Here is a 22,813-nt window from a genome sequence, read left to right as displayed (position 1 = left end):
ATATTTTCTAAAGTAAACTTGACTTTCTTAAATCAATCAACTTTATTCTTTTTTTTATTTTTTTATCCCCCTTTTCTCCCCAATTTGGCATGCCCAATTCCCACTGCTAACTAGGTCCTTGTGGTGGCGCGGTTACTCACCTAAATCCGGGTGGCAGAGGATAAGTCTCAGTTGCCTCTGCTTCTGAGACAGTCAATCCGCGCATCTTATCATGTGGCTCAATGTGCATGACTCACAGCATGTGGAGGCTCATGCTATTCTCCACGATCCAAGCACAACTTACCATGCACCCCACTGAGAGCGAGAACCACTAATCACGACAACGAGGAGGTTAACCCATGTGATTCTACCCTCCCTAGCAACCGGGCCAATTTGGTTGCTTAGGAGACCTGGCTGGAGTCACACAGCATTTCGAACTTGCAACTCCAGGGGTGGTAGTCAGCGTTAATACTCACTGAGCTACCCAGGCCCCCCAATCAACTTAATTCTAATGTAATTCAAAGTGAATATAGAATTTCAATTACTTATGTTTTGAATTAATATTATTGATAACCACAGAAGTTATTCAGAGTCATGCCATTTTCAGAGGTAAAATAGATTTTAATTTAATGGTAATTGGCTAGCTGATGATCAGATACCATCTATAGATCTCTCTATCATATTAAAATATACATTTGTCAAGAAAAAATGCATGGGTCTCAATACTTTACACACAAATCACAATAATGTTGACAATCATCAAACACATAATTGTGTAAAAGTATGAGCTTTACATGAAAAATAACAAAAAAGTGACAACAAACACAATAAACACAACAACCAACACCATAAATAAAAGCAGCAAATAGCAAAAAAAAGAGAAAAAGACTGACATTTGCATAATTTATTAATTCCACAATGTGTGATTAGAATCCGAATACGTGAGCCTAATGTGCATTGTTTTCTTGACTTTTCTTTTTTTTAATTCAGCTGAATAGTTTTTCTAAGTTCAATAACTTATCAAAAGTTCAACCAACAAAAACTTGGATAATCAATCAAGATCAATCAAGGGCAGTTATTATAACTCTACATTTTAAGTTATAACTTAAATGCAAAATCGTTTTTATTTTTTATAGTGTGAGAAACTGGGTAGGTTTAGTGAGGGTAGGTCAATATAACCAATGAAATAACAACTTTCATGCAATTAAGAACTCAATGTTTTTAATACAATGGCTCCCTGTAATGGTAAAAGCCCATTTAGGGTGGAAAAACACTAAACCATGATTGTGATTTGATATTTATGGAAACTGTTTTAAAATGTACAACTACCAACTGACACAGATATCTTAAAAATGTTAAAATAAATGTATGTATTATGAATATATACTTTATGGCAAAGTCACATGTTTTCTTCTGGTTATTCAAGTAAAACACTAAGAAGAGAACATGTGACTTTGTCATAAAGTATATATTCATAATACATACATTTATGTTCAAATTGTTACGATATCAGTGTCAGTGGCTAGTTGAACATTTTAAGCCAGTTTAGTATGAACGTTTGAGAACACCAATGAGATTCTGTCCAGCACATTGAGCAGGGTAACCAGAGGCAAATATGGTAAAATTATTAATTACTATAGATGAGCAATATTTGACACACAACATGTTTCAGATATAGACAGTGACTCATAAAGTCAGAAGATTAGGATTAGGCATTATGTCTAACCATATATCACCTTTTGCCATCCAATTTTCTAGATCTTCCATTTCCAGCTCCATTACTGATGGAATATCATCCTTAAACATGGGCCTGGGAACACGCAAAAACAACTCATTCATGTTAATGTTTATTATTCATTTTCAGATATGGAGGACAGATTTGTACTGTTACTCACTCATACAGTTAAGATGTGCAATTATTTACTTAAAATTATTGCAATTATTTTTAAATTCCTGTACGATTGGAGCATCTAAAAATGTTAAGGAATTAAGTCATATAATTACAGATTTTTTTTAATACAGTTACAGCTACTAATAATTGCATAACTGTATTTGGAAGAGCTGACTTTATGGGTAGTCATATCAGATGGAGCTGTTTTTGTAATCTGTGGCAGATTTTTATCACTAAAGCAGAAGCAACCATGAGTTGCATTTGTGAAACATCATTTAAATGTATATATATATATATATATATATATATATATATATATATATATATATATATATATATATATATATATATATATATATGTATACATTCTGACTTCTCAAAGCATTACAATCATTAAATAAGTGGATGTTTTGTGAAAGTAACAATACAGGGCTGCTGGGAATGCTATTGGTTAACATGACTTTGTCAAAATCTATGTCATGCCATGCGAGTAACTAAAAACCCACTAAAATCGACTAACTCTCACATGGAACTTACACTAATTATCTCACATGGAAAGCACAATCAGTATTATTATTAGAAAAACCTGATATGAAATATATATTCAGTTATTACTGAATTATTGAGAGGAATTAAACAAACATTTCAAAAATATGAAAATAAATAATGAGTATAAGATAGCATAGATCATACTGATTCATCATAAACAATCACAATAATCTTGATCGTAACAATCACAATAATGTAATTATGTATTTAAAAGGTGCAACTATTTTACATTTTTAAAGCATTTTCTAGAGTTTGAAATTATTGGAAAGACAAACAGTTTCATGGTCTCACAGTCTGACAACACTGTGGGTTTTTCTTCTCATATCTACACACGCACGCACACACTCACGTGCGCACGCACTCACGCACACATGCACTTTGTACGGTTTGAAAGAACATAGAGTGACTATCATGAAAAGAACTAAGCACCATCATAACTAATCTACTAAACGCAACACAAATTACAGTGGTCACCATGTTATCACATGATTGTAGTACCTGAACATGTTTTTATGAAAGCTGGTACCTACATTGGCACATTTTCATAGTCTTCATGATCCAAATAAGGATTATCTTTTGTGACTTAAGAAAAAAAGAGAAAAGATGTTAGACATCCATCATAACACAGTAATTTTCCATTTATTAGAGAAAGGAAGGAGAAGGGAAACAAAAACACATTTTCAGTAATTCTCAAGGTGTTACGTGGCAATTCTTTGACTTTCATAAATGTGTATATGGAAATTCGGCAGCTAAATTGAATGAAAAAAATTATAAACATTTACAATAAGGCTGAATTGGTTATAACGTTAGTTAACTACATTAGTTAACATAAACCAACGATGAACCACACTTTTCATACTGGTTAATGTTTATTTCAACATATACTACTGTAAAAGTTGTATACGTTAACATTAGTTAACGCATTATAAACTAACATGAACTAACAATATAAAATTGCATCTTTATTAATCAACATTAAAGGATTATTCTGGGTTCAATACGAGTTAAGCTCAATTGACAGCATTTTTGTCATTTAATTAATTTTGACTTTCCCAAAAATCTGGGTTACAGTTAGGCGCTTACAATGGAATTGAACAGAGACAATCCATAAATGTTAAAATACTCACACTGAAAACTCTAATAAGTTAATTTCACTCATAGGTTGATAAGTTAATTTCACTCATAGGTTGAACCTATGGGGAAAGTTAATTTCCCCATAGGTTCCCTGTGACTCTGATAATTAAATCATTCAAGAAGGAAGGAATTATGGGTATTTCCCATAGCCTCAATTTTGTACTCAGTTTTGTACATGGTTTGACATCATTATATACAGTAATTATTGGCAGCAGCACATGCAGCATCTGAGGGCTATTCTGAGGTTGTTGCGATGGGCAGGACTAACAGCAAACATTAAGAAGTGTGCAATTGGACAGGTGGAATTACGGTATCTGGGGTTCTACTTGGGCCGGCAGCAGGTGTGTCCCCAAATTGATAAGACCACAGCGATTGTGACCTACCCGAGACCCAAGAAGGAGGTGAGACAGTTCCCATGGCTGGCTGGCTGGCTGGCTACTATAGAAACTTTGTGGCGGACCGTTGTTACATTCTCCTGATTTTGATCTCACTTTTGTTTACAGGCCAATGCGTCAGACAGGGGATTGGGATTTGTGTTGTCCCAGGTGGTCGAGGGGGAGGAACACAGGGGTGTTGTACATCAGCCGGAAGCTTTTGGCGAGAGAGGCGAGATACAGAACCATTCAGAAGGAGTGTCTGGCCATCAAGTGGGTGGTCCTCACCCTTCAGTACTACCTCCTGGGATAGGCTTTCACCCTCTGTTCGGACCACGTACCACTCCAGTGGCTCTATCCCTTTGGTACCTGGCTCTTTAGCCATTTAAGTTTGAGGTGGTCCACAGGTCAGGGGTGCAGATGGCTGTTGTTGACTTCCTCTACAGAAATGGGGTACTGGGCAGGCTGGATGGCACCCTAGCCTGAGTCAGGCAATGGGGGTATTTGTTGGTGGAAGCATGGTTGAGCTCCGGCTTGTGAATGGAGAACAAGATCTGGAGATGAGAATGGTAAGGATCATCACCTATCAACGATTGTCTCTAACAGCTGTTTGTCATTGTAGTGAGAGTTGGAGATGGATTTAAGAGCCAGCCAGACGCCAGTAGGGAGAGAGCGTGTGTGCGCACACATTTATGAAGCTGAAAAGCGAGTTTTGTAAAAGTAAAATTATCACACCTTTTTGAGTTGGATTTTGCCATCTCCCACTTCCTCCTTACGCCTTCACCTTGAAATTGTAACAATATTATTCCTGAAATGTAGTTTTATAAATGAAAGGCTGCACGATGCTAGCCAATCACAACAGTGGGTGTTTACATTGAAGTCTTAAAGGGCCAGGCAGCTTAAAACTGAGCATTAAGACAGAGGGCTAGAGACAGGGAGGTAAATAATTTCATATGACAAAATTATGACTGTTTTTGTGCAAAAATACCAAAACAAAACTATACTAACATTATGTGAACCTCAGGGAAGATAATATTAATTATTTTAAAAAAATGAGTATGTGATGACCCCTTTAATGCTTAAAATCTTAAGTCTGTTCAAAGTTTTTTTATTGAATGACAACTTTGCAAAAACAATTACTGTATGATGAAATATACACATTTTCCCTTTTTTAAACCGAACATACCCCGCCCATAACCCACCATTCCATCCAATTGCAAACAAGCCTGCATTTAAGAAATCCTACTAGAGATGATTTAAAACACACATCCAAATTGTAGTACATAACGGTATAAGGTTAAGAATGAGAAAAATATAAATAAATAAATAAATAAAATAAAATTAAAAAAATAAAAAAATAAATAAAAAATAGAGGAAAAGAGGGTAGCTACTCTGATATTGTTGTAGTTGGTTTCTCAAAAAATGTCAAGAAGGGGTGCCATATTTTGTCAAATTTATTCTCAGATCCCTGGGTGGTGTACCGTATTTTCTCTAAATTCATACAGGACAATGTAATGAATGAGGCAGCGAAGGCAGACGAGGAGGTGCGGATCCAAACGCAGTTATCTTTATTGACTAAGTAGACAGGCAAAACACAAAGGAAAACCCACAATGGGGAAACAAAACATAAACTAGAAAACTCGGGCAGGAGGACACATACCAGGCTAACAACATACAACGATAGACAAGGACTGAACCAAAAACCAGGGTATAAATACATGAACATAGGAAAAAGGGGCCAATGAACAAACAGAACTCAAACAAGATGACAAGGTGATAAACAGAAGCAAAGTGGCAAATTAACGAGGGCAGGTGCAAACAATGAACGTGAACACGAAAGCTAACAAAGAGACTATGGAGTTACACAAGGGACAAAAGTGAAAACTATGGAACGCAAAAGTGACAAAAATGGCAAACAAAAGGGCAACAGTGAAACAAGACAAGGTAAACATAACAGACATAATGTCCCTAATCCAATGTGAGTAGGAAGGAGGAGCAGGATCTTTCCACTTGAGTAAGATAGCCCTACGAGCTAATAAGGAGGCAAAGGCCAATACTTTCAGCTTCCCTTTAGGCAAGCCCAAATTTGGAGCAATGCCAAAGATGCCAGTAAAAGGGTTTGGCTCAATCTGATGCTGAAGTGCTTCAGACAACGTTTGAAACACTGATGTCCAGAACTCATTCAAGGTGGGACACGTCCAGTACATGTGAAAGAGTGACGCAGGTGCGCTCTTACAGCTATCACAGGTCGGGTCCACATCAGGGAACATACGAGCTAGTTTGGTTTTAGATATGTAAATACGGTGAACTACTTTAAATTGCACAAGAGCATGTCGGGCACACATGGAGGTAGAGTGTATCCGATCCAGGACTGAATCCCACATGTGATCCACATGTGTTTTTTGTCAGTTGAGAAAAACTAGCAAATAGATCATTAATAAATAAATCGCCGATGTATTTTAAGCCTTTTTTATGCCAGATCTTAAATGCACCATCCACCATCGAGGGAGCAAACAAATGATTAGCTGCAATTGGGCTGAGAAGTGAAAAAATCTGAAGTCCAAAATTCTTCCTAAATTGGGTCCAGATTCGAAGAGAGTGCTTAATCACAGGAAAACCGTTAGGAATAGCAGAGGAGAGTGGGAGTGCGGCGCATAAGAGGGCAGATAGAGACAATGGGCTAATAGCGCTGGACTCCATTGTTACCCAGACTGGGGCTGAGTCGTCGAGGTGAAAATGCACCCAATACACTAAAGAACGAATATTAGCAGCCCAGTAGTAGTATTGGAAATTAGGGAGGGACATTCCACATGTTTGTTTGGGTCTTTGAAGAAAAGCTTTCCATAACCGAGGGTGTTTACCATTCCAAATATAATTTATCATTAAAGAGTCAAGGGCCTGAAAAAAGGATTTGGGGAGAAAAATGGGAAGACATTGGAAAAGATATAGGAACTTTGGAAGAAGTGTCATTTTAATTGAATTTATCTGACCTATAAGAGAAAAAGACAGAGGAGACCACTTCGATAGTATTTGCTTCGCCTGATCCAATAATTTGAAGAAGTTCGATTTAAATAGGTTTTTTAAATTCCTGGTAAAACATACCCCAAGGTAACTCAGATGATCTGTCACCACCTTGAGTGGGAAAGCAGTATACTTGAGTTTAAGTGCTTCTGTATTAATCGGAAAGAGTTCGCTCTTACTCAAGTTAAGTTTATAGCCTGAAAATTGAAAATCTTAAGTCTATGGATTTTTAAAGATAAATAAGTTAAATATTTGAGTTATAAGCCCAAAACTTGACATTTCAAGCAATACTAATTTAAACAACTTGATATTTCCAGTAATTACAACATTAGGGATTAAAATCCAAAAGTATAGCCAAAAGTGTTAACATAAAATTGCTTACTAAACTTTTCAGTGTAAAGTTATATCCAATTTTACAACTCAGTGGTCGTAACAACGTAATTCTGTAAACCCTTTAAACCCAAAAATGACGCTGATTTAAAGAACTTTATAGCTCAAATAATACACACGTTTTAACAGAAGAATTAAGGTAAGTACATTTACAAAATTATTAGCTTCATATTTCTGTCTTTAAATCCTATTAAAAGCCCTATTCATTACTGCCTCACTGTAACCCAGATGTTTACTTTTCTAAAGAAATGGAGAGACAATTTGAAACTTTTTTGCAGTAAACAACATAAGAGAGTGCAACAAAAATTTATTTACTTTTCCCAAATACACTTTGATAAACCAATAATAATTATATTATATTATAAACATTTTAGAGCTGTCGGGACAGATTTCAAGAGAAATTGCATACATACGTATGTAATTCACCATTACGTGTTGGCGTCATATCCATACACAGAGAAAATAAGATCCGGCTACTGTAATGCATGTGTGGGAGTAGCTGAAAATTTGTTGTTACAACAAATGAGAAAAATTTACCATGGATCATTCTTAATAGCAAACCTCCAGGGAATCACCGGTTGTAAAAACAAAGAAACCCTGAACAGAGCAGAGTCTACAAGCAAAAAGGGAAAGCGACAAAGTTTGTAAAAAAAAACCTGAATCAACACTGGCTTGGCTTTTTGGAGGTGGCGACAACTCAGAGATCTGAAAGTGACCCAGAGATGGCTTTTTATTACTCAGCAGGTAAGATATTTTATTGATATGGTTTAAGTATAGTTGCGTAATCACACACACAAACACACACACACACACACACACACACACACACACACACACACACACACACACACACACACACACACACACACACACACACGTTGGTCAACCTATCATTATGAGGACTTTCCATAGACATAATGATTTTTATACTGTACAAACTAGAGATTCTATCCCCTAAACCTAATACAACCCCTAAACCTAACCCTCACAAAAAACTTTCTGCATTTTTTAATTTTCAATAAAACATAGTTTAATATGTTTTTTAAGCTATTTCAATTATGGGGACACTAGAAATGTCCTCATAAACCACATTTATAGCATAATACCCTTGTATTTACCAGTTTGTAACCTAAAAAATTGTCCCCGTAAACCTCATAAACATGCCCTCACACACGCACACACGCGCGCGCACGCACAAACACACACACACAAACATCTGTGTGTTTATGTAGTGAAATACAATAATTATATTGCAATCGGTGCAGAATTTTTCACTTGCTAGCACACGTGTTTATTTTTCTTTATAACGGCAATGCGAGTCTTGAAAAGATGTTGACCACTGGTAGGTAATAATGACAATCTATAAATTAGTTCCTACTGTGGTCTATTTGGCAAGAATATCCTACAGTTATAAAAACTTTTCACTGTTTGACCTTATCATACTAGTAATCATTGTGTCTAATGTTAACAAGCGTTGCCTAAATTTTGTAACAAAATGTATTTCAAATCATCAATGTTTCCAATAAGACAAAAAAACAGCATAGTGAGTCACATTATATTATTAATTATATTATTATATAACAAATATTATATATATATATATATATATATATATATATATATATATATATATATATATATATATATATATATTGTCAGGATATAAGCAAGGAGGCAGAGGTAAGTGAATCCAAACACAGCTTTATTTTAGGTGGCAAGAGTGTTAGGTGAGTATTTAATCAGTTCAGGTGCAGATACGGTGAAGATCACTCGGTGCAGGGCAGGCAACAGGTAAGCACAAACACTTCGGGAATGTGGGCATCGGGTCGTAACAGTTCAGTGATACAAATCCTCTCTTTCAGAAGCAGTCACTAGCAAACAGGTTCGGAAGACTCACTGGCGGATCGGAGGGATACAGGAGAACAGGCGATAGGCAATACGAACAGGAGTCCTGGAGACAACAGAACGAGGAAACAGGGGTTAGAGATATTCAGGTGAGTTAACGTTACATTTCAGCAATCGGGATGCATCAGGGGTTCAGAAGACAACGGTGAAAGGTCTGTTCCTGTTGGAGGCTTAACGCTGAACTGGGGTTATGGTGAGTGATTTATAGTGCGTGTTGATGAGGTTGCTAATAATGAACAGGTGTGTTAGATTAGTAATCCGGAGAGAGTGATCGTTGAGTGGAGGGTGGAATCAAGCTTGGTTGATCTCTCACAGTACCCCCCCTCCAGAGTCCGCGCCAGCGGACCTTGGACCCCGACGTCGTGGGGGTCTACCTCGAGGTCGTGGTGCTGGTCTCCCAGGATGCTGAGCATGAAACTCGGTGAGTAGATTGGGGTCGAGGATATCATTACGAGGTACCCAACATCTCTCTTCCTGTCCGTAACCCTCCCAATCCACCAGGTATTCGAGTCGGCCACCTCGACGTCGGGAGTCCAATATCTCTCTTACCGTGTAGATGGGCTCGGTTTCAATGGGCGGTATTGGGGGGTTGTCCTCAGGGACAGGATCTGCAGAGGGAGCAGGTACAGGTGAGTGATGGGGTTTTAGGAGGGAGACGTGAAATGTGGGGTGGATGCGGTACTGAGCAGGCAGGCGAAGTTGGTAGGTGACTGGGTTGACTTGTCTTTCGACGGGGAATGGACCAATGTATTTTGGGCTCAGCTTACGACAGGATTGTTTTAGACGGATATCCCGTGTGGAAAGCCATACTAGTTGCCCGGGTTGGTAATTGGGAGCCTGACGGCGACGGGTATCTGCAAAGTGCTGCTGGCGATTTATAGCTTGCTGAAGATGATGGTGTGCCTGATTCCATACTCTCTCACTGTCTTGGAACCATGTGTTGACCGCGGGTACCTCTGAGGGCTCACCAGACCAGGGGAATAGTGGTGGCTGGTAACCCAGAACACACTGAAAAGGGGTTAGGTTCATGGACGCCTGCTGGAGGGAGTTTTGGGCATATTCTGCCCAAATTAAATATCGTTTCCAGGTGTGCTGGTTGGAATGGCAGAGTGTACGGAGAAAACGGACATCCTGGATCTTTCGTTCATTCTGGCCATTTGACTGTGGGTGGTAGCCTGATGTTAGGCTTACCGTTACGTTTAATAGAGTAAAGAAAGCTCGCCACACCCTGGAGATGAACTGGGGCCCCCTGTCGGACACGATATCCTCTGGAATGCCGAAATTACGAAAGACATGCTCCTTAAGTAATTCTGCAGTGTTAAAGGCTGTGGGCAGTTTCTTTAGGGGGATTAACTTGCAGGCTTTAGAGAATCGATCAATGGCCACAAGGATGCAGGTATGGCCATCAGAGGCGGGAAGGTCTGTGACATAATCTACCCCAATATGGGACCAGGGCCGGTGTGGGATGGGCAGTGGTAGTAATTTCCCAGTAGGTAGATGACGAGGCGCAGAGAGTGCATCCCTGAATAAATGTCGTAATGTCCCTTTGCATGTTTGGCCACCAGTATTTGTGTTGGAGAATTGAGTAAGTCTTACTGATGCCTGGGTGACCTGTCCCAACAGACGAATGGGCGGAGGAGATGAGAGAAGTGCGGAAATCTTCTGGTACATAGACCTTTCCAGCGGGACATTCTGGGGGACTAGGGACGCCTTGTGACATTTTGAGTTGTTCGTCGAGATCCCACTGGATGGGTTGAACAAATAATTTCTCAGGCAGGATGGCTTCGGGCTCTTCCTGGGGTGCTTCGGGGGCATGGAGACGTGACAAGGCGTCCGCTCGAATGTTCTTTGAGCCTGGACGATAAGATATGTGGAAGTGAAACCGAGTAAAGAACAGGGCCCATCTGGCTTGACGGGGGTTGAGTCTTTTGGCTTCCTTCAAATACTGAAGGTTCTTGTGGTCAGTAAGGACGATGAACGGGTGCTTGGCCCCCTCCAACCAGTGTCTCCACTCTTCTAGGGCGAGTTTAACGGCCAGGAGTTCTCGGTTGCCGATGTCATAATTGCTCTCCGCGGTGGATAACTTAAGTGAAAAGAATGCACAGGGCATGGGTTTGGAAGTGTGTTCTGAGCACTGTGACAGGATTGCTCCTACCCTGGTATTAGAGGCATCTACCTCGACGAGGAAGACCCTTTCGGGATCTGGGTGACAGAGCAGGGGCGCACTGGTGAATGCAATCTTGAGAGACTGAAAGGCGTGTTCGGCATCAGGGTTCCAAGAAAGGATCTTTGGTTTTCCCTTCAGGAGGGAAGTTAGTGGAGCTGTTAACATACTATAATTATTTATGAACCGCCGATAGAAATTTGAAAACCCCAGGAATCTTTGCAGCTCCTTTACCGACTGCGGAGTGGGCCAGGAGGTTATGACTTTGGTCTTGTGGTCATCCATCTCAACTCCTCGTTCGCTAAGGTGATAACCCAGGAACTCGACAGTGGTCTGATGGAACATGCACTTTTCTGCCTTCAAAAACAGAGAGAATTCTCAGAGCCGTTGGAGCACTAGGGAGACGTGACGTTGGTGTTCAACAGGGTCTTTCGAGTAGATTAAAATGTCGTCGATGTAGACTAACACAAAGTGATTCAGGAAGTCTCAGAGAACTTCATCCATAAAACTCTGAAAAATGGAAGGGGCGTTTACCAGGCCATACGGCATCACGAGGTATTCGTAGTGCCCTGCGGGGGTAAGGAATGCTGTCTTCCACTCATCCCCATCTCGTATTCTAATCAGGTTGTATGCACTTCTTAAGTCAAGTTTAGTGAATATTCTGGCTTCTCGAAGTTGTTCGAGGGCGGATGGGACAAGAGGGAGTGGGTAACTGAATTTGACTGTGATCTTATTGAGCTTTCTGTAATCTATGCATGGCCTTAACCCTCCATCTTTCTTGGAGACAAAGAAGAAACTGGCGGCAGCAGGCGAGGTGGATGGTCTGATATACCCCTGGTGTAGAGCTTCCTCGATGTACTTTTGCATAGCAGTTTGTTCAGAAATGGACAAGGAGTACACCCGACCCCTGGGAATGGGTTCCTCTGGAATCAAGTCAATGGCACAGTCCCATTGTCAGTGTGGTGGCAACCTGGAAGCTGCAACAGGATTGAACACATCCGCAAACGAAGAGTACACTGGAGGAATAGTCACTGACAGGTTTTCTGTCGGGCTTTCGACGGAAGTTAAACTCACTGAAACCGACTCTGGGGGCTCATTGGATGACGGGACGGGGGATGCAACGTCAGTCGAAGGGCAGTTGCAACCCCAATTCAGAATCTTGCCAGATCTCCAATTAATGGTAGGTTGATGGCGGATGAGCCATGGACGACCAAGGATTATGTCAGTTTGGCTATTCTCGAGAATGAGCGGTTCAAATGATTCTTGGTGAGTGTTTTCAACACATAATGTAATGGTTTTTATGTGAGATGTTACGTACCCCTTGTTGATGACTTCACCAGTCACTGCATGGATGGAGTATGGTTTGGCTGTGTTGGATCTCTGAAGTTTGAGTTTCTTGCAGAGACTTCCTGATATGAAATCGCCTGCCGACCTGGAGTCCACAATGGCCGTGACTGAAGTGTGGAAATTTGGAGATTTCAGGGTTACTGATATAGTTAACGGGGTTGATACTACAGGGTGGTGAAGGACTGAACTTACGAGTCGATGAGGGGGGCGTGATGGGCATGTACGGAGGAAATTACCCTCAATCCCACAATATAGGCATAATCTTAATTCTCGGCGGCGATTGCGCTCAGCTTGAGACAGTCGATGGGTTTCTACTAGCATCTTCTCTGACCTTGGTTCTGAGTATAATTCAGGTGGAACCTGATGAAGTATGGGGGCTGGCTGCTGAATGTCTAGATAGCAGCTCTGAGATCTTTGATGAACTCGGAGAGTCTGCTGCATACATTTTTCAAGTCCTAGAGAATCGTCATAAATGGCAAGCTGGAGACGAAGCGTGGGGTTCAGTCCTCTTCGAAAAACAGCAAGGAGAGCCTTTTCGTCCCACCCACTTGCTGATGCTAGAGTTCGGAATTCCAGAGAGTAATCAGAGACGGATATTTTACCTTGACGTAACCGTAACAGCTGCTCGCTGACAGATGAATCTCCTGCCGGACGCCCAAACACTTCTTTGAAGTGAGTTATGAAACTCTGCAGTGAGGATGTGACCGAATTCCCCTGAAACCACAAAGTCTCAGCCCACCTTAACGCTGACCCGGATTACTGCTGGATAATGAAGGAGATTTTTGATCTTTCTGTAGGATACAATTGAGGTTGTTGTTCTAAGGCGAGCGAGCATTGCAGCAAAAAACCATTGCAATCCTCCCTGCCCGACCTGAGAAGGGCGCTGGTCGGGAGACGGAGTTGGCGACGTACACCAGAGAGGAAGTGGGGTTTGAGGAAGTGCTGTCTTCGGGCTGTGCAGGATTCATGGTGGTGTTGGTCAAGCCTTCTGTCAGGATATAAGCAAGGAGGCAGAGGTAAGTGAATCCAAACACAGCTTTATTTTAGGTGGCAAGAGTGTTAGGTGAGTATTTAGTCAGTTCAGGTGCAGATACGGTGAAGCTTACTCGGTGCAGGGCAGGCAACAGGTAAGCACAAACACTTCGGGAATGTGGGCATCGGGTCGTAACAGTTCAGTGATACAAATCCTCTCTTTCAGAAGCAGTCACTAGCAAACAGGTTCGGAAGACTCACTGGCGGATTGGAGGGATACAGGAGAACAGGCGATAGGCAATACGAACAGGAGTCCTGGAGACAACAGAACGAGGACACAGGGGTTAGAGATATTCAGGTGAGTTAACGTTACATTTCAGCAATCGGGATGCATCAGGGGTTCAGAAGACAACGGTGAAAGGTCTGTTCCTGTTGGAGGCTTGACGCTGAACTGGGGTTATGGTGAGTGATTTATAGTGCGTGTTGATGAGGTTGCTAATAATGAACAGGTGTGTTAGATTAGTAATCCGGAGAGAGTGATCGTTGAGTGGAGGGTGGAATCAAGCTTGGTTGATCTCTCACATATATAATACATATGCATAATAAACTAAACTTCTCTCTCCTCATCCCTTCCCTGAGAGTCCCTAAAAATCAAATACCTACCCCACGTCCTGAAAAACAAGTTACCAAACCCCAGCCTTCTATCTCCTCAAAAGCTGATACCCTCCCCATTTCCGCACACCACTCCAGAAATAATGGCACTCACTCTGACTTCCAACCCCTTAAAATTATTTGTCTGCCAATCACCATGCTAGTCAGAACCCAAATGTGTATATATTTGTCCCCAAATGTATGACTGCCCCATCACCCAAAATACAAAGTCTGGGGAAAAGTAAAATTTCAGTGCCCAACATCACACAAATAATTCTGACTCTTGAACCAAAAATCTTGGATCGTAACAACCCCCCAAAATACATGAGTTATGTCTCCAACTTCTGATTGACATTTTTTGGAATCCTAGTCCACACTCCTTCCTCCAATACCAAGTTCAAATCTTTCTCCCATAATCTCTTGATCTCCCAGACTCTAAATTAGTCAGGAGTAATACAGTGATGCCTCATGATCTTTTCCAAAAGCAGTAATCACCTCTCACAAAGGATCTGCCACTTTAGGGTTGCGTGTGCTACTCCCAAAAACAGTACAGAGCATATGGTGCAGCTGTAAATACCTATAAAACTGAGATCTGAGAATCCCAAAAGATCTCAACACTCCACTCTCATACAGGTCTCCAAGTACTTTGCTAGTTTTTAATTATCTTTATGTTATAATCCAGTGAGATTTGATACACCCTGCTACATATCTGTTATTTGAAGATAACATGGCAAAGAATTAAAAATCCTCACGCTCTGGAGATATTAAAAGACACTTACGTGCTCAAGCTGATACCTCAGACAGGCCTGTAGACCAGGGACTCAGTTGGCGGGAGAAATTTATTGGCAACTATCGACCATATCTGTGATGCTGACGAAAGCTGTTGCTGACTTGGAGGATCTCGCTGTATTACGTAGATCGATTCTGGCGATGGAAACTAAATTCTCTGAGTTGGTTACATGATTGTCGGTGGTCGAGAAACGGATCGATTATCTGGAGTCATCGGAGAGGGAATTATCTGTTAACCCACTTGCGACCAAAGTTTTTGAAAAACTGGAAGATCTTGAGAATAGGAGCCGCCGGAATAACAACCAAATTGTTGGAATTCCTGAGCATGAAGAAGGCAGAGATATGGTGAAATTCCTAGATGAGTTTTTCACGAGTCTGCTCAACATAACAGGCCATAAGCTGGAAATTGAGCAAGCTCACAGAGTTCCGGCTCAGAGATCCGCTGAGGGAGACAAGCCCTGATCAATTCTGGCCAAATTTCTCAGATCACCCGATAAAGATCTCATGTTGCGTGAGGCGAGGAGCAAAGGAAAGCTTTCTTGAAAAAACCACAGCATTTTCTTGTTCCCAGTTTGCAAACTCGACAAGAGAGAAAAATGATAATTTCAAGGAATACAAGAAACTTTTACATCAACGGAAGATCACTTTTGCACTGATGTTTCCGGACAAATTGAGAATAGATACTAAGGATGGCAGCAAAATATTTACATGCCCACAACAAGCATTGTCTTTCATAGAGTCAATGGGTGAGTAAGCCATTTGGTGTTTCTCATGTGGCTCCAGAGTGGATTAACTCGCTGTGACCATCTGAGGAAGCTGGCCGCCATTTTTGTTTCTTTTTATGTTGGTCACTCCTAGTGGCTGGACTGTGTTTTGTGGAATAACACTCCTTCAAGAAACCCTTTGCATCAATGAAGGGAAGCTTTTACATTGAAGTTCTTAGTCAAATTGAGAATAGATAATTCTCACAAAATATTTACATACCCACAACAATCATTGTCTTTCATAAAACCAATGTACTGAGGAAGTCATGATGTGTTTCTTACATGCCTCGAAATGGACTGACTCATTAAACATGCCTTTCGCCATCAGAGGAATATGGGTGCCTTTTTGTTTCTTTTGTGCTGTTTCGCCTAGTGGTTGGAGTTTGTTTTGTGGAATAACACTCCTTCGGGACAGTGTTGTGGATGAATCTGCTCGATCTTTGTGTTTATGTCTCCTATTGGCTGGAGTGTGTTTCATGGAATTTTTATGCAGGACATTGGAATGATTACATAATTTGCTGCACTTATGAAACAGCCGGTTCGAGGACTCTCGCAGGTGTACATGGACTCTTTGAGTTTAGAGGGATGGACGCCAGTTGGCGCTGTCGTCCACTGGGTTAATGCGCATGCTTTTTTTGTTTGTTTGGTTCGGAGGGAAGCTCAGGGTTTGATTGTTGCACTAATAGGGAATGTGGTCTTTATAATTTCATTTTTGACATACAATCAATTTTTTCTAATATGTCAAAATGTAAAATGTTAAAATGAGTGGATTGTCTCTCTCCACGTGGAATGTTAATTGGTTGGGGCACCCCATAAAAATAAGGAAGGTTATTTATTTTCTTAAACATAAGAAATTTGATATTGTGTTTCTTCAAGAAACAAATCTTTTCCCACAGGAATCTGAAAAATTTGGGAAGATATGGGGTGGACATGTTTTCTTTGGCTCAAGAGCAGGGGAGTCATCACATTGATAAGTAAACATCTACAATTCTAATGTCTCAAACAGATTAAAGATAAATTAGGAAGAGTCATGATTGCGCTAGCTGAAATTCAGGGGCAAAGGTTGATTTTGGCTAATATATACGCACCTAATGTTGATGATCAGGGCTTTTTTTATTGATCTTGAAGGGATGTTGCAAGCCGTTGACACCCTCATGATATAATATTGGGAGGAGACTTTAATCTTTTGATGGACTCAGTCCTTGATCATAGTGAATCAAAAGTGTGACAGCCCCCTAGAGCTACATTGATGCTTCACAGGATGTGTAAAATCTTGGTCTTAAAGATATTTGGAGACTTTTGAACCCATCTGGCAAGTCCCTCATATCATCTGTTGTTGAATGCTCAATTGGAAACATTTTAGTCCTGGTGAGTTTAGAGGTGTTGCCAAATACAGAGAAAAAAATATCATATAGTTGCTGTTTTAATGTATCCCTTTTGCATAATCCTGATTTCCAACAAATGTTAAAGGCTGAAATCAATGTTTATATGGAGACCAAATGGTCCTCAGTATCCTCTGTGGGCATGGCTTGGGAGGCACTTAAGATGGTTCTTAGGGGTCGGATCATACAGTATGCGTCATTCATCAATGAATCAAAAATCCAAAGCAGGAGAACTTGTGGAGTTGGAAGAGAATAATAAAAGTACAGAGACAGAGCTGAAGTGCCGAATGTCATCTGATGGCCTCAGAGAATTGACCCAATTGAAATACAGATATAATATTTTTTTGTTGCGGAAGGTGGAGTTTTGGCTAATCAGGGCATTAGGACAGTCATACTTTGAGTCAGGGGACAAAGCAGGGAAGATTTTGGCTAGATATATAAAGCAGAGAGTCTTTTTCTACCATTCCCTCAGTAAAATCTGCTGGTGGTGAAATTTTTACCACAGCCATTGATAATAATAATGCTTTTAAAGAATTCTATCTCGATCTAAGTGAGTGTAAGAGTTACCGTCCAATTTCCCTGATCCAGCTAGATGTTAAATTTTTTCCAAAATTTTGGCTAACCGATTAAGTAAAGTTATGGCATCTCTTATACACACAGATCAGGTTTATGGGCTGCAACTCTTCTGATAACATTAGGCTTTTCATCAATATCATGTGGTCAGTGGCAAATGATCAGACTCCGGTCGCTGCCATCTCACTTGATCCCGAGACGGCTAGGCCTACCCAAGATTTTGTTTTATTATTATGCATTCAGTCTCAGACATTTGGCTCATTGTTCACTTCCACCTGAGAGAGCCCCTCCCTGGTTTTGTATTGAACAGGAAGTCCTTGCCCCTATTTCGCCACTGCAAAGCCTTTCTATCAAACTAACCGGAGAAGTTAAGTCACACCCTGTTATCTCACATTTGCACATGATTTAGACAAGAGTGTCCAGAGTGTGGACATTTTTTTAAATGTTGCCTCAACATACAGCTGAACCCTAAATTATGTATCAACATGTCCCCTTTCTGTTGGTCAGATTGGATTGTGTGGGGGGTTACTACACTCTGTGACCTATACGAGAGTGGAGTGTTTAGAACTTTTGAGAATTTGGTTCATCATTCCGGGATTCCCAGATCTCAGTTTTATAGGTATTTACAGCTGTGCCACCTGCTCTGTATTGTTTTTGGGAGTAGCACACGCAACCCTAAAGTGGCAGATCCTTTGGGAGAGGTGATTAATGCTTTTGGAAAAGAAAGTTTTGGGAGACTCTCGGGGAAGGGATGAGGAGAGAGAAGTTTTGTTTAATTGTGTATGTTTATTATATATTTTCTATATTATTGTTTTTGTGTGTGTATTATTTTATGTGACGATGAGAATTTTCTTTGGGGTTGGGTGGGGTTGGTGTTTGGGGAGGGATATTAGTGAGGGTTAAAAGTTAAATGTTGATTTGGTGTGTATGTGTTGTGTTTTTTCTGTTGTGTTTTTTTGTTTGAATCAATAAAATGGCTAATTAAAAAAAAAAAAAAAAAAACAGCATAAGATATGGCACTTATCTGCTCAGATGACGTTATCCATCTTTTCCCTTCTTTCATTATTTATTTGTCCATTCGCTCTGATTAGATGTCCTGTATTCATGTGTATACCGGTTCCTCGAAGCACATTCATCCATACAGAGGAGCAGACCCGAAGCACAACTTTCGTCATGTTCTTCCGCAATACGTTTTCAGTTTTATTTTTTAACAGCTAGAGGGCCAAAAGTTACATGTAGCTATTTTTTTCCATTACTTTTAGCCTGTCATACATACTGCTATCACATAAACACCTGGAGAGGACACACAACTTAAAAAAAAAAAAGAGTAACTGGAAAATTATTCAGGAAAAGTAAATATTTGTGTCTTTCAGAGAAATGTAAACACCCTCTTACTGGACAATTTAGCTGGTTAACTTCTGTCAAGTTTCTGAAAGACATCATTAGTCTATCTGATTAGTCTGTATTTTAGTATATTAGTCTGAACATATCCTGACATACCAGAATCTTTTGTTGTCCTTTTACGGTAAATGATGACTCCCCATACAATCACAGAAATGATAACGAGTGTGAGGACCAGGAGTATGATGATCATGATGACTGTGTTTTGGTCCTCTGTTTCTGTCTGTTCAGCCCCAGCAGTCGGCTCTATGTCCTCACCACCACCTGAGTCACTACGTGCAGAGCCTATTTCAGTGGAAGCTGCAAATAAGTAGATTAGCTCAACACTCCAGCGAGAGATGAGTTCTTCTGATGAATTGAGTTTAAAATGGTAATCTGTGTTTGGGGTCAAGCATGTGAAATGTGTGATACATACCCTGGGTCCTTCCATCTCCAGAGCCTGCCACATCATCATGATTCTCTTTAAAACAGTAAATTTGAATATGTTAGTTATATCATAAATATATAACTAAACCAGCATCCGTGCAGTCAAGCTTTGAGGTCTTCAGTTTTGTTTTACACATGTCAGAAGTATGTTACAATAATGTTCTCTCTTTTTGAGGGTTTATAAAGGGGGTCAATAATGACTAAAAAGTCATAAACAAATGCATTAATAATCATGCAGGTATAACCACATGAATAAAAAGGGTGAATTTTTTATCCATTTGCCAAATATTGACCATTTTAACTTGCATGTTATAAATGCTTAATAAACACAATCATTCATACTTATGTAAATCAAAAACATTAATGTCCTAGTTCATGAAATATGTTGCAGGCAGCAAAAATATATTATTATAGTGACATTAAAATGAAGGCTTTTAATCTCACTATAATAGGAAGGGTTACAACTGTTGAACAAGTGTTATTAAGCATTTATAATCATGATCGTTAAAGGAATAGTTTACCCAAAAATGAAAATTCTCCAATCATTTACTCATCCATACTCATGTCATCCCAGATGTGAATGACTTTCTTTCTTCTGCTGAACACAAACAAATATTTTTAGAAGAATATTTTAGCTCTGTAGGTCCATACAATGCAAGTGAATGGGTGCCAAAATGGATTACTTTTATGCTGACTTTCTGTTCTTTTTGGATTTTTTTTATTTTTGGCACCTATTCACTCACATTGTATGGACCTACAGAGCTGATATATTCTTCTAGAAATCATAATTTGTGTTCTGCTGAAGAAATAAAGTCATACACATCTGGGATGGCATTAGGGTGAGTTAATGACAAGGTTATTTTCATTTTTGATGAACTACCCCTTTAATGAGTATGCAATCTTTTTTTTGTTTCATGGCAGTGACTGCAGGTCAGTTGATGAAATTCAAGGAAATAAGTGAGGAACATGAACCACTCAGGATTTAACCCAATGTCAGACTCCTGTCAGTATTCATCATATATAATAAAATAAAAATGAGCAAGTGTTCCAAAAAAGATACTCACTTAAGTCTTCTAAGATGGGCACTGTCTCATCTTTGTCTTCAGATTGAACTGTAATGACATGTAATTTGTAACTAAAATGAGCTCACAAGTAAAGAAAATGGTATAGCTGTAAAGACTTGAATTTTAGCATTATCCTTGATCTAGATTTTTGCACTCAGGATTGGTTGAGGCCTATTGCAGTTCAGAAGAATTGTTTTTTATTTGAGCATCAACCTTCCAAAGGGCCAGACAGATTAGAAACAATTCTTAACAATAAAAAGACATCCCTCACCTTTCCCTTTGCATGACATTTGAAAATATACATTTTTGGAAATATCGTCATATGGACAGAACTTAATTCTCTTATACTGGCCAAGTACAAAAACCTGGAAAGAGTGTCAAAGTGAATGTATTATCAAAATTGGTGTAAGGCTCCAAGAGAGCTGTGAAAGAAAAAAGAGGAAAATGATAATCAATCACCAGGAAAGTAATGCCATAAACCATGAGGAAGATACATTTGTTTGCGTCAACATTCTCTTCATTCATTCAACAAAGAAGCGCTGTTTTGTATTTTGCATAAATCCATAAACAACAAACTTAGTAGGACTGTATCATTGTCCTATGTAGTTAAAATAATTTTAATGCGCACTGTGTTCATACTTAGACGGTGGATGATTTTCAAAACCTTTACATAAATTCTACATGACTCCACAAGTGTTGTGTTGCCTATAGGCGAATTACTGTCTTCAGTGAAGACAGTGTAAAAGACAGCCGAGAGGACAGTGGAAAGATACTTCAGATGAATTGGGAAATAGGCATACGAGAGAGAGAGAGAGATAGATAGATAGATAGATAGATAGATAGAGAGAGAGAGAGAGAGAGAGAGAGAGGACGCTTCCACATGTAGATAAAATTACCTACTGCTGGCTGAGCACCTACCATGTCTAATCCAGCAAGCTGTCAATGCCAAAAGCAGGAGTAGAGCGAGTGTCATTTCACAGAGTCCTCAGTGGATACAATGGTCCACGCTATGGTAAACAGAGACATGGAGTCAATGCATAGTGACTAGTGGCTAACACGCCTTCATGACATCCTGCATCCTCTTTCAGACCTGATTCACCTACCTATGAAAAAACACCACCCTCTCTCCCTTGAATATGATGTAATCAGCAGTGAGCTTGTTACCACAAGCCAAGCTGTTCTTCTTTTAGCTGTGAAAACACATTCCTGCATATACGGTATGTGGCCTTACCAAATACCAGAGGAAAAGAGGAAGAAAAAAAAGATGAGTACAAAAAGAGCTGAGTAAACAGAGATGGCTTTAAACCTCAAAGACTTTAAACAGGCTTAAGTAGGAAGAGATTGTGAAGGATTCGAGTCTACACTGCTGTACATGAGTCAAAACAGTTGTGTACTGCCTTAACAATTACAAATGAAAATACAAATAATAATAAAATGTAAACTATATCACTATGTTTGAACACCATGAATGGACATTTTTGTATTAGCATTGACAGTAGGTGTTAAGAAGGTGTACAGTAGGTGTCAAAGTTATCAGATCCAAGAGAATCTGGTCATCAGGTACCCTGTCATGCCGCATTAGGCGGCTGCATGGCTATATGCCTGGATCCGCTACTGTTCGGTTGTCGATCCCTGGGAATCCTTGTAAACTACTCCTCAATGTATATGCAGTCGGTTCCATAACCCATACCCCGCGCTAATATTACTCCCACAGAGCAAATCGCAAGACAAAAAAAAAAAAAAAAAAAAAAAATGGGTGATGTCGGTTATTCAACAACAACAACAACAAACAATCATGTCTAAAGTCGCCATTTACAATTTAAGAAAAGGAGAGAAAATTATATTTATCCATTCTTGAATTAACAGGAAAAATTACAAATGAAAGTTTATAACTATTTTTGTGTCTTCTTGGGAACCTCTTATGAGGAAGCTTGACTAATGAATTTTCTTAAAAGCTCGTTCTATGAACTAAAAAAAATCAATATTGTGACGCAAGTATTATTTATCACTAGAGGGCAGTATCATATCACTTTTGCT

At 39.7% G+C, this 22,813-nt stretch overlaps 1 protein-coding gene across 2 annotated transcripts; it reads right to left on the bottom strand.

Annotated features, from left to right (window-relative positions):
* Positions 1 to 1,489: 1,489 nt before the first annotated feature.
* LOC127643580 (transmembrane protein 154-like) lies at positions 1,490 to 21,990 on the bottom strand. Of its 2 annotated transcripts, XM_052126368.1 has the most exons (7): positions 21,880 to 21,990; positions 21,695 to 21,783; positions 20,777 to 20,824; positions 19,702 to 19,746; positions 19,386 to 19,586; positions 2,950 to 3,001; positions 1,490 to 1,789 (listed from the first exon to the last, which is right to left on the bottom strand). In XM_052126368.1, the coding sequence occupies exons 2-7, from the start codon at positions 21,747 to 21,749 to the stop codon at positions 1,666 to 1,668; spliced, it is 525 nt and encodes a 174-aa protein (XP_051982328.1). In that variant the 5' UTR covers positions 21,750 to 21,783; positions 21,880 to 21,990; the 3' UTR covers positions 1,490 to 1,665. The 2 variants fall into 2 exon arrangements, with proteins under 2 accessions (XP_051982328.1, XP_051982329.1); XM_052126369.1 differs by lacking the exons at positions 1,490 to 1,789; positions 2,950 to 3,001; positions 21,880 to 21,990 and adding an exon at positions 9,028 to 9,289 and having other exon boundaries at positions 21,695 to 21,855.
* Positions 21,991 to 22,813: the final 823 nt, after the last annotated feature.

Source organism: Xyrauchen texanus, chromosome 5 (assembly GCF_025860055.1).
Source record: "Xyrauchen texanus isolate HMW12.3.18 chromosome 5, RBS_HiC_50CHRs, whole genome shotgun sequence".
NCBI lineage: Eukaryota > Metazoa > Chordata > Actinopteri > Cypriniformes > Catostomidae > Xyrauchen > Xyrauchen texanus.
Note: the sequence above shows the minus strand (reverse complement) of the source record. Positions and strands in the feature narration are given on the sequence as shown.

What these genes read in the sequence shown, in the direction of transcription:
- LOC127643580 (XM_052126368.1), bottom strand. Translation starts at nt 21,749, where the DNA reads ATGACACTCGCTCTACTCCTGCTTTTGGCATTGACAGCTTGCTGGATT. An exon ending in AGCTTGCTGGATTAGACATG is followed by an intron (nt 20,825 to 21,694) that starts GTAGGTGCTCAG and finishes ATGTCATTACAG; the next exon opens with TTCAATCTGAAGACAAAGAT. An exon ending in TGGAGATGGAAGGACCCAGG is followed by an intron (nt 19,587 to 19,701) that starts GTATGTATCACA and finishes ACTTATTTGCAG; the next exon opens with CTTCCACTGAAATAGGCTCT.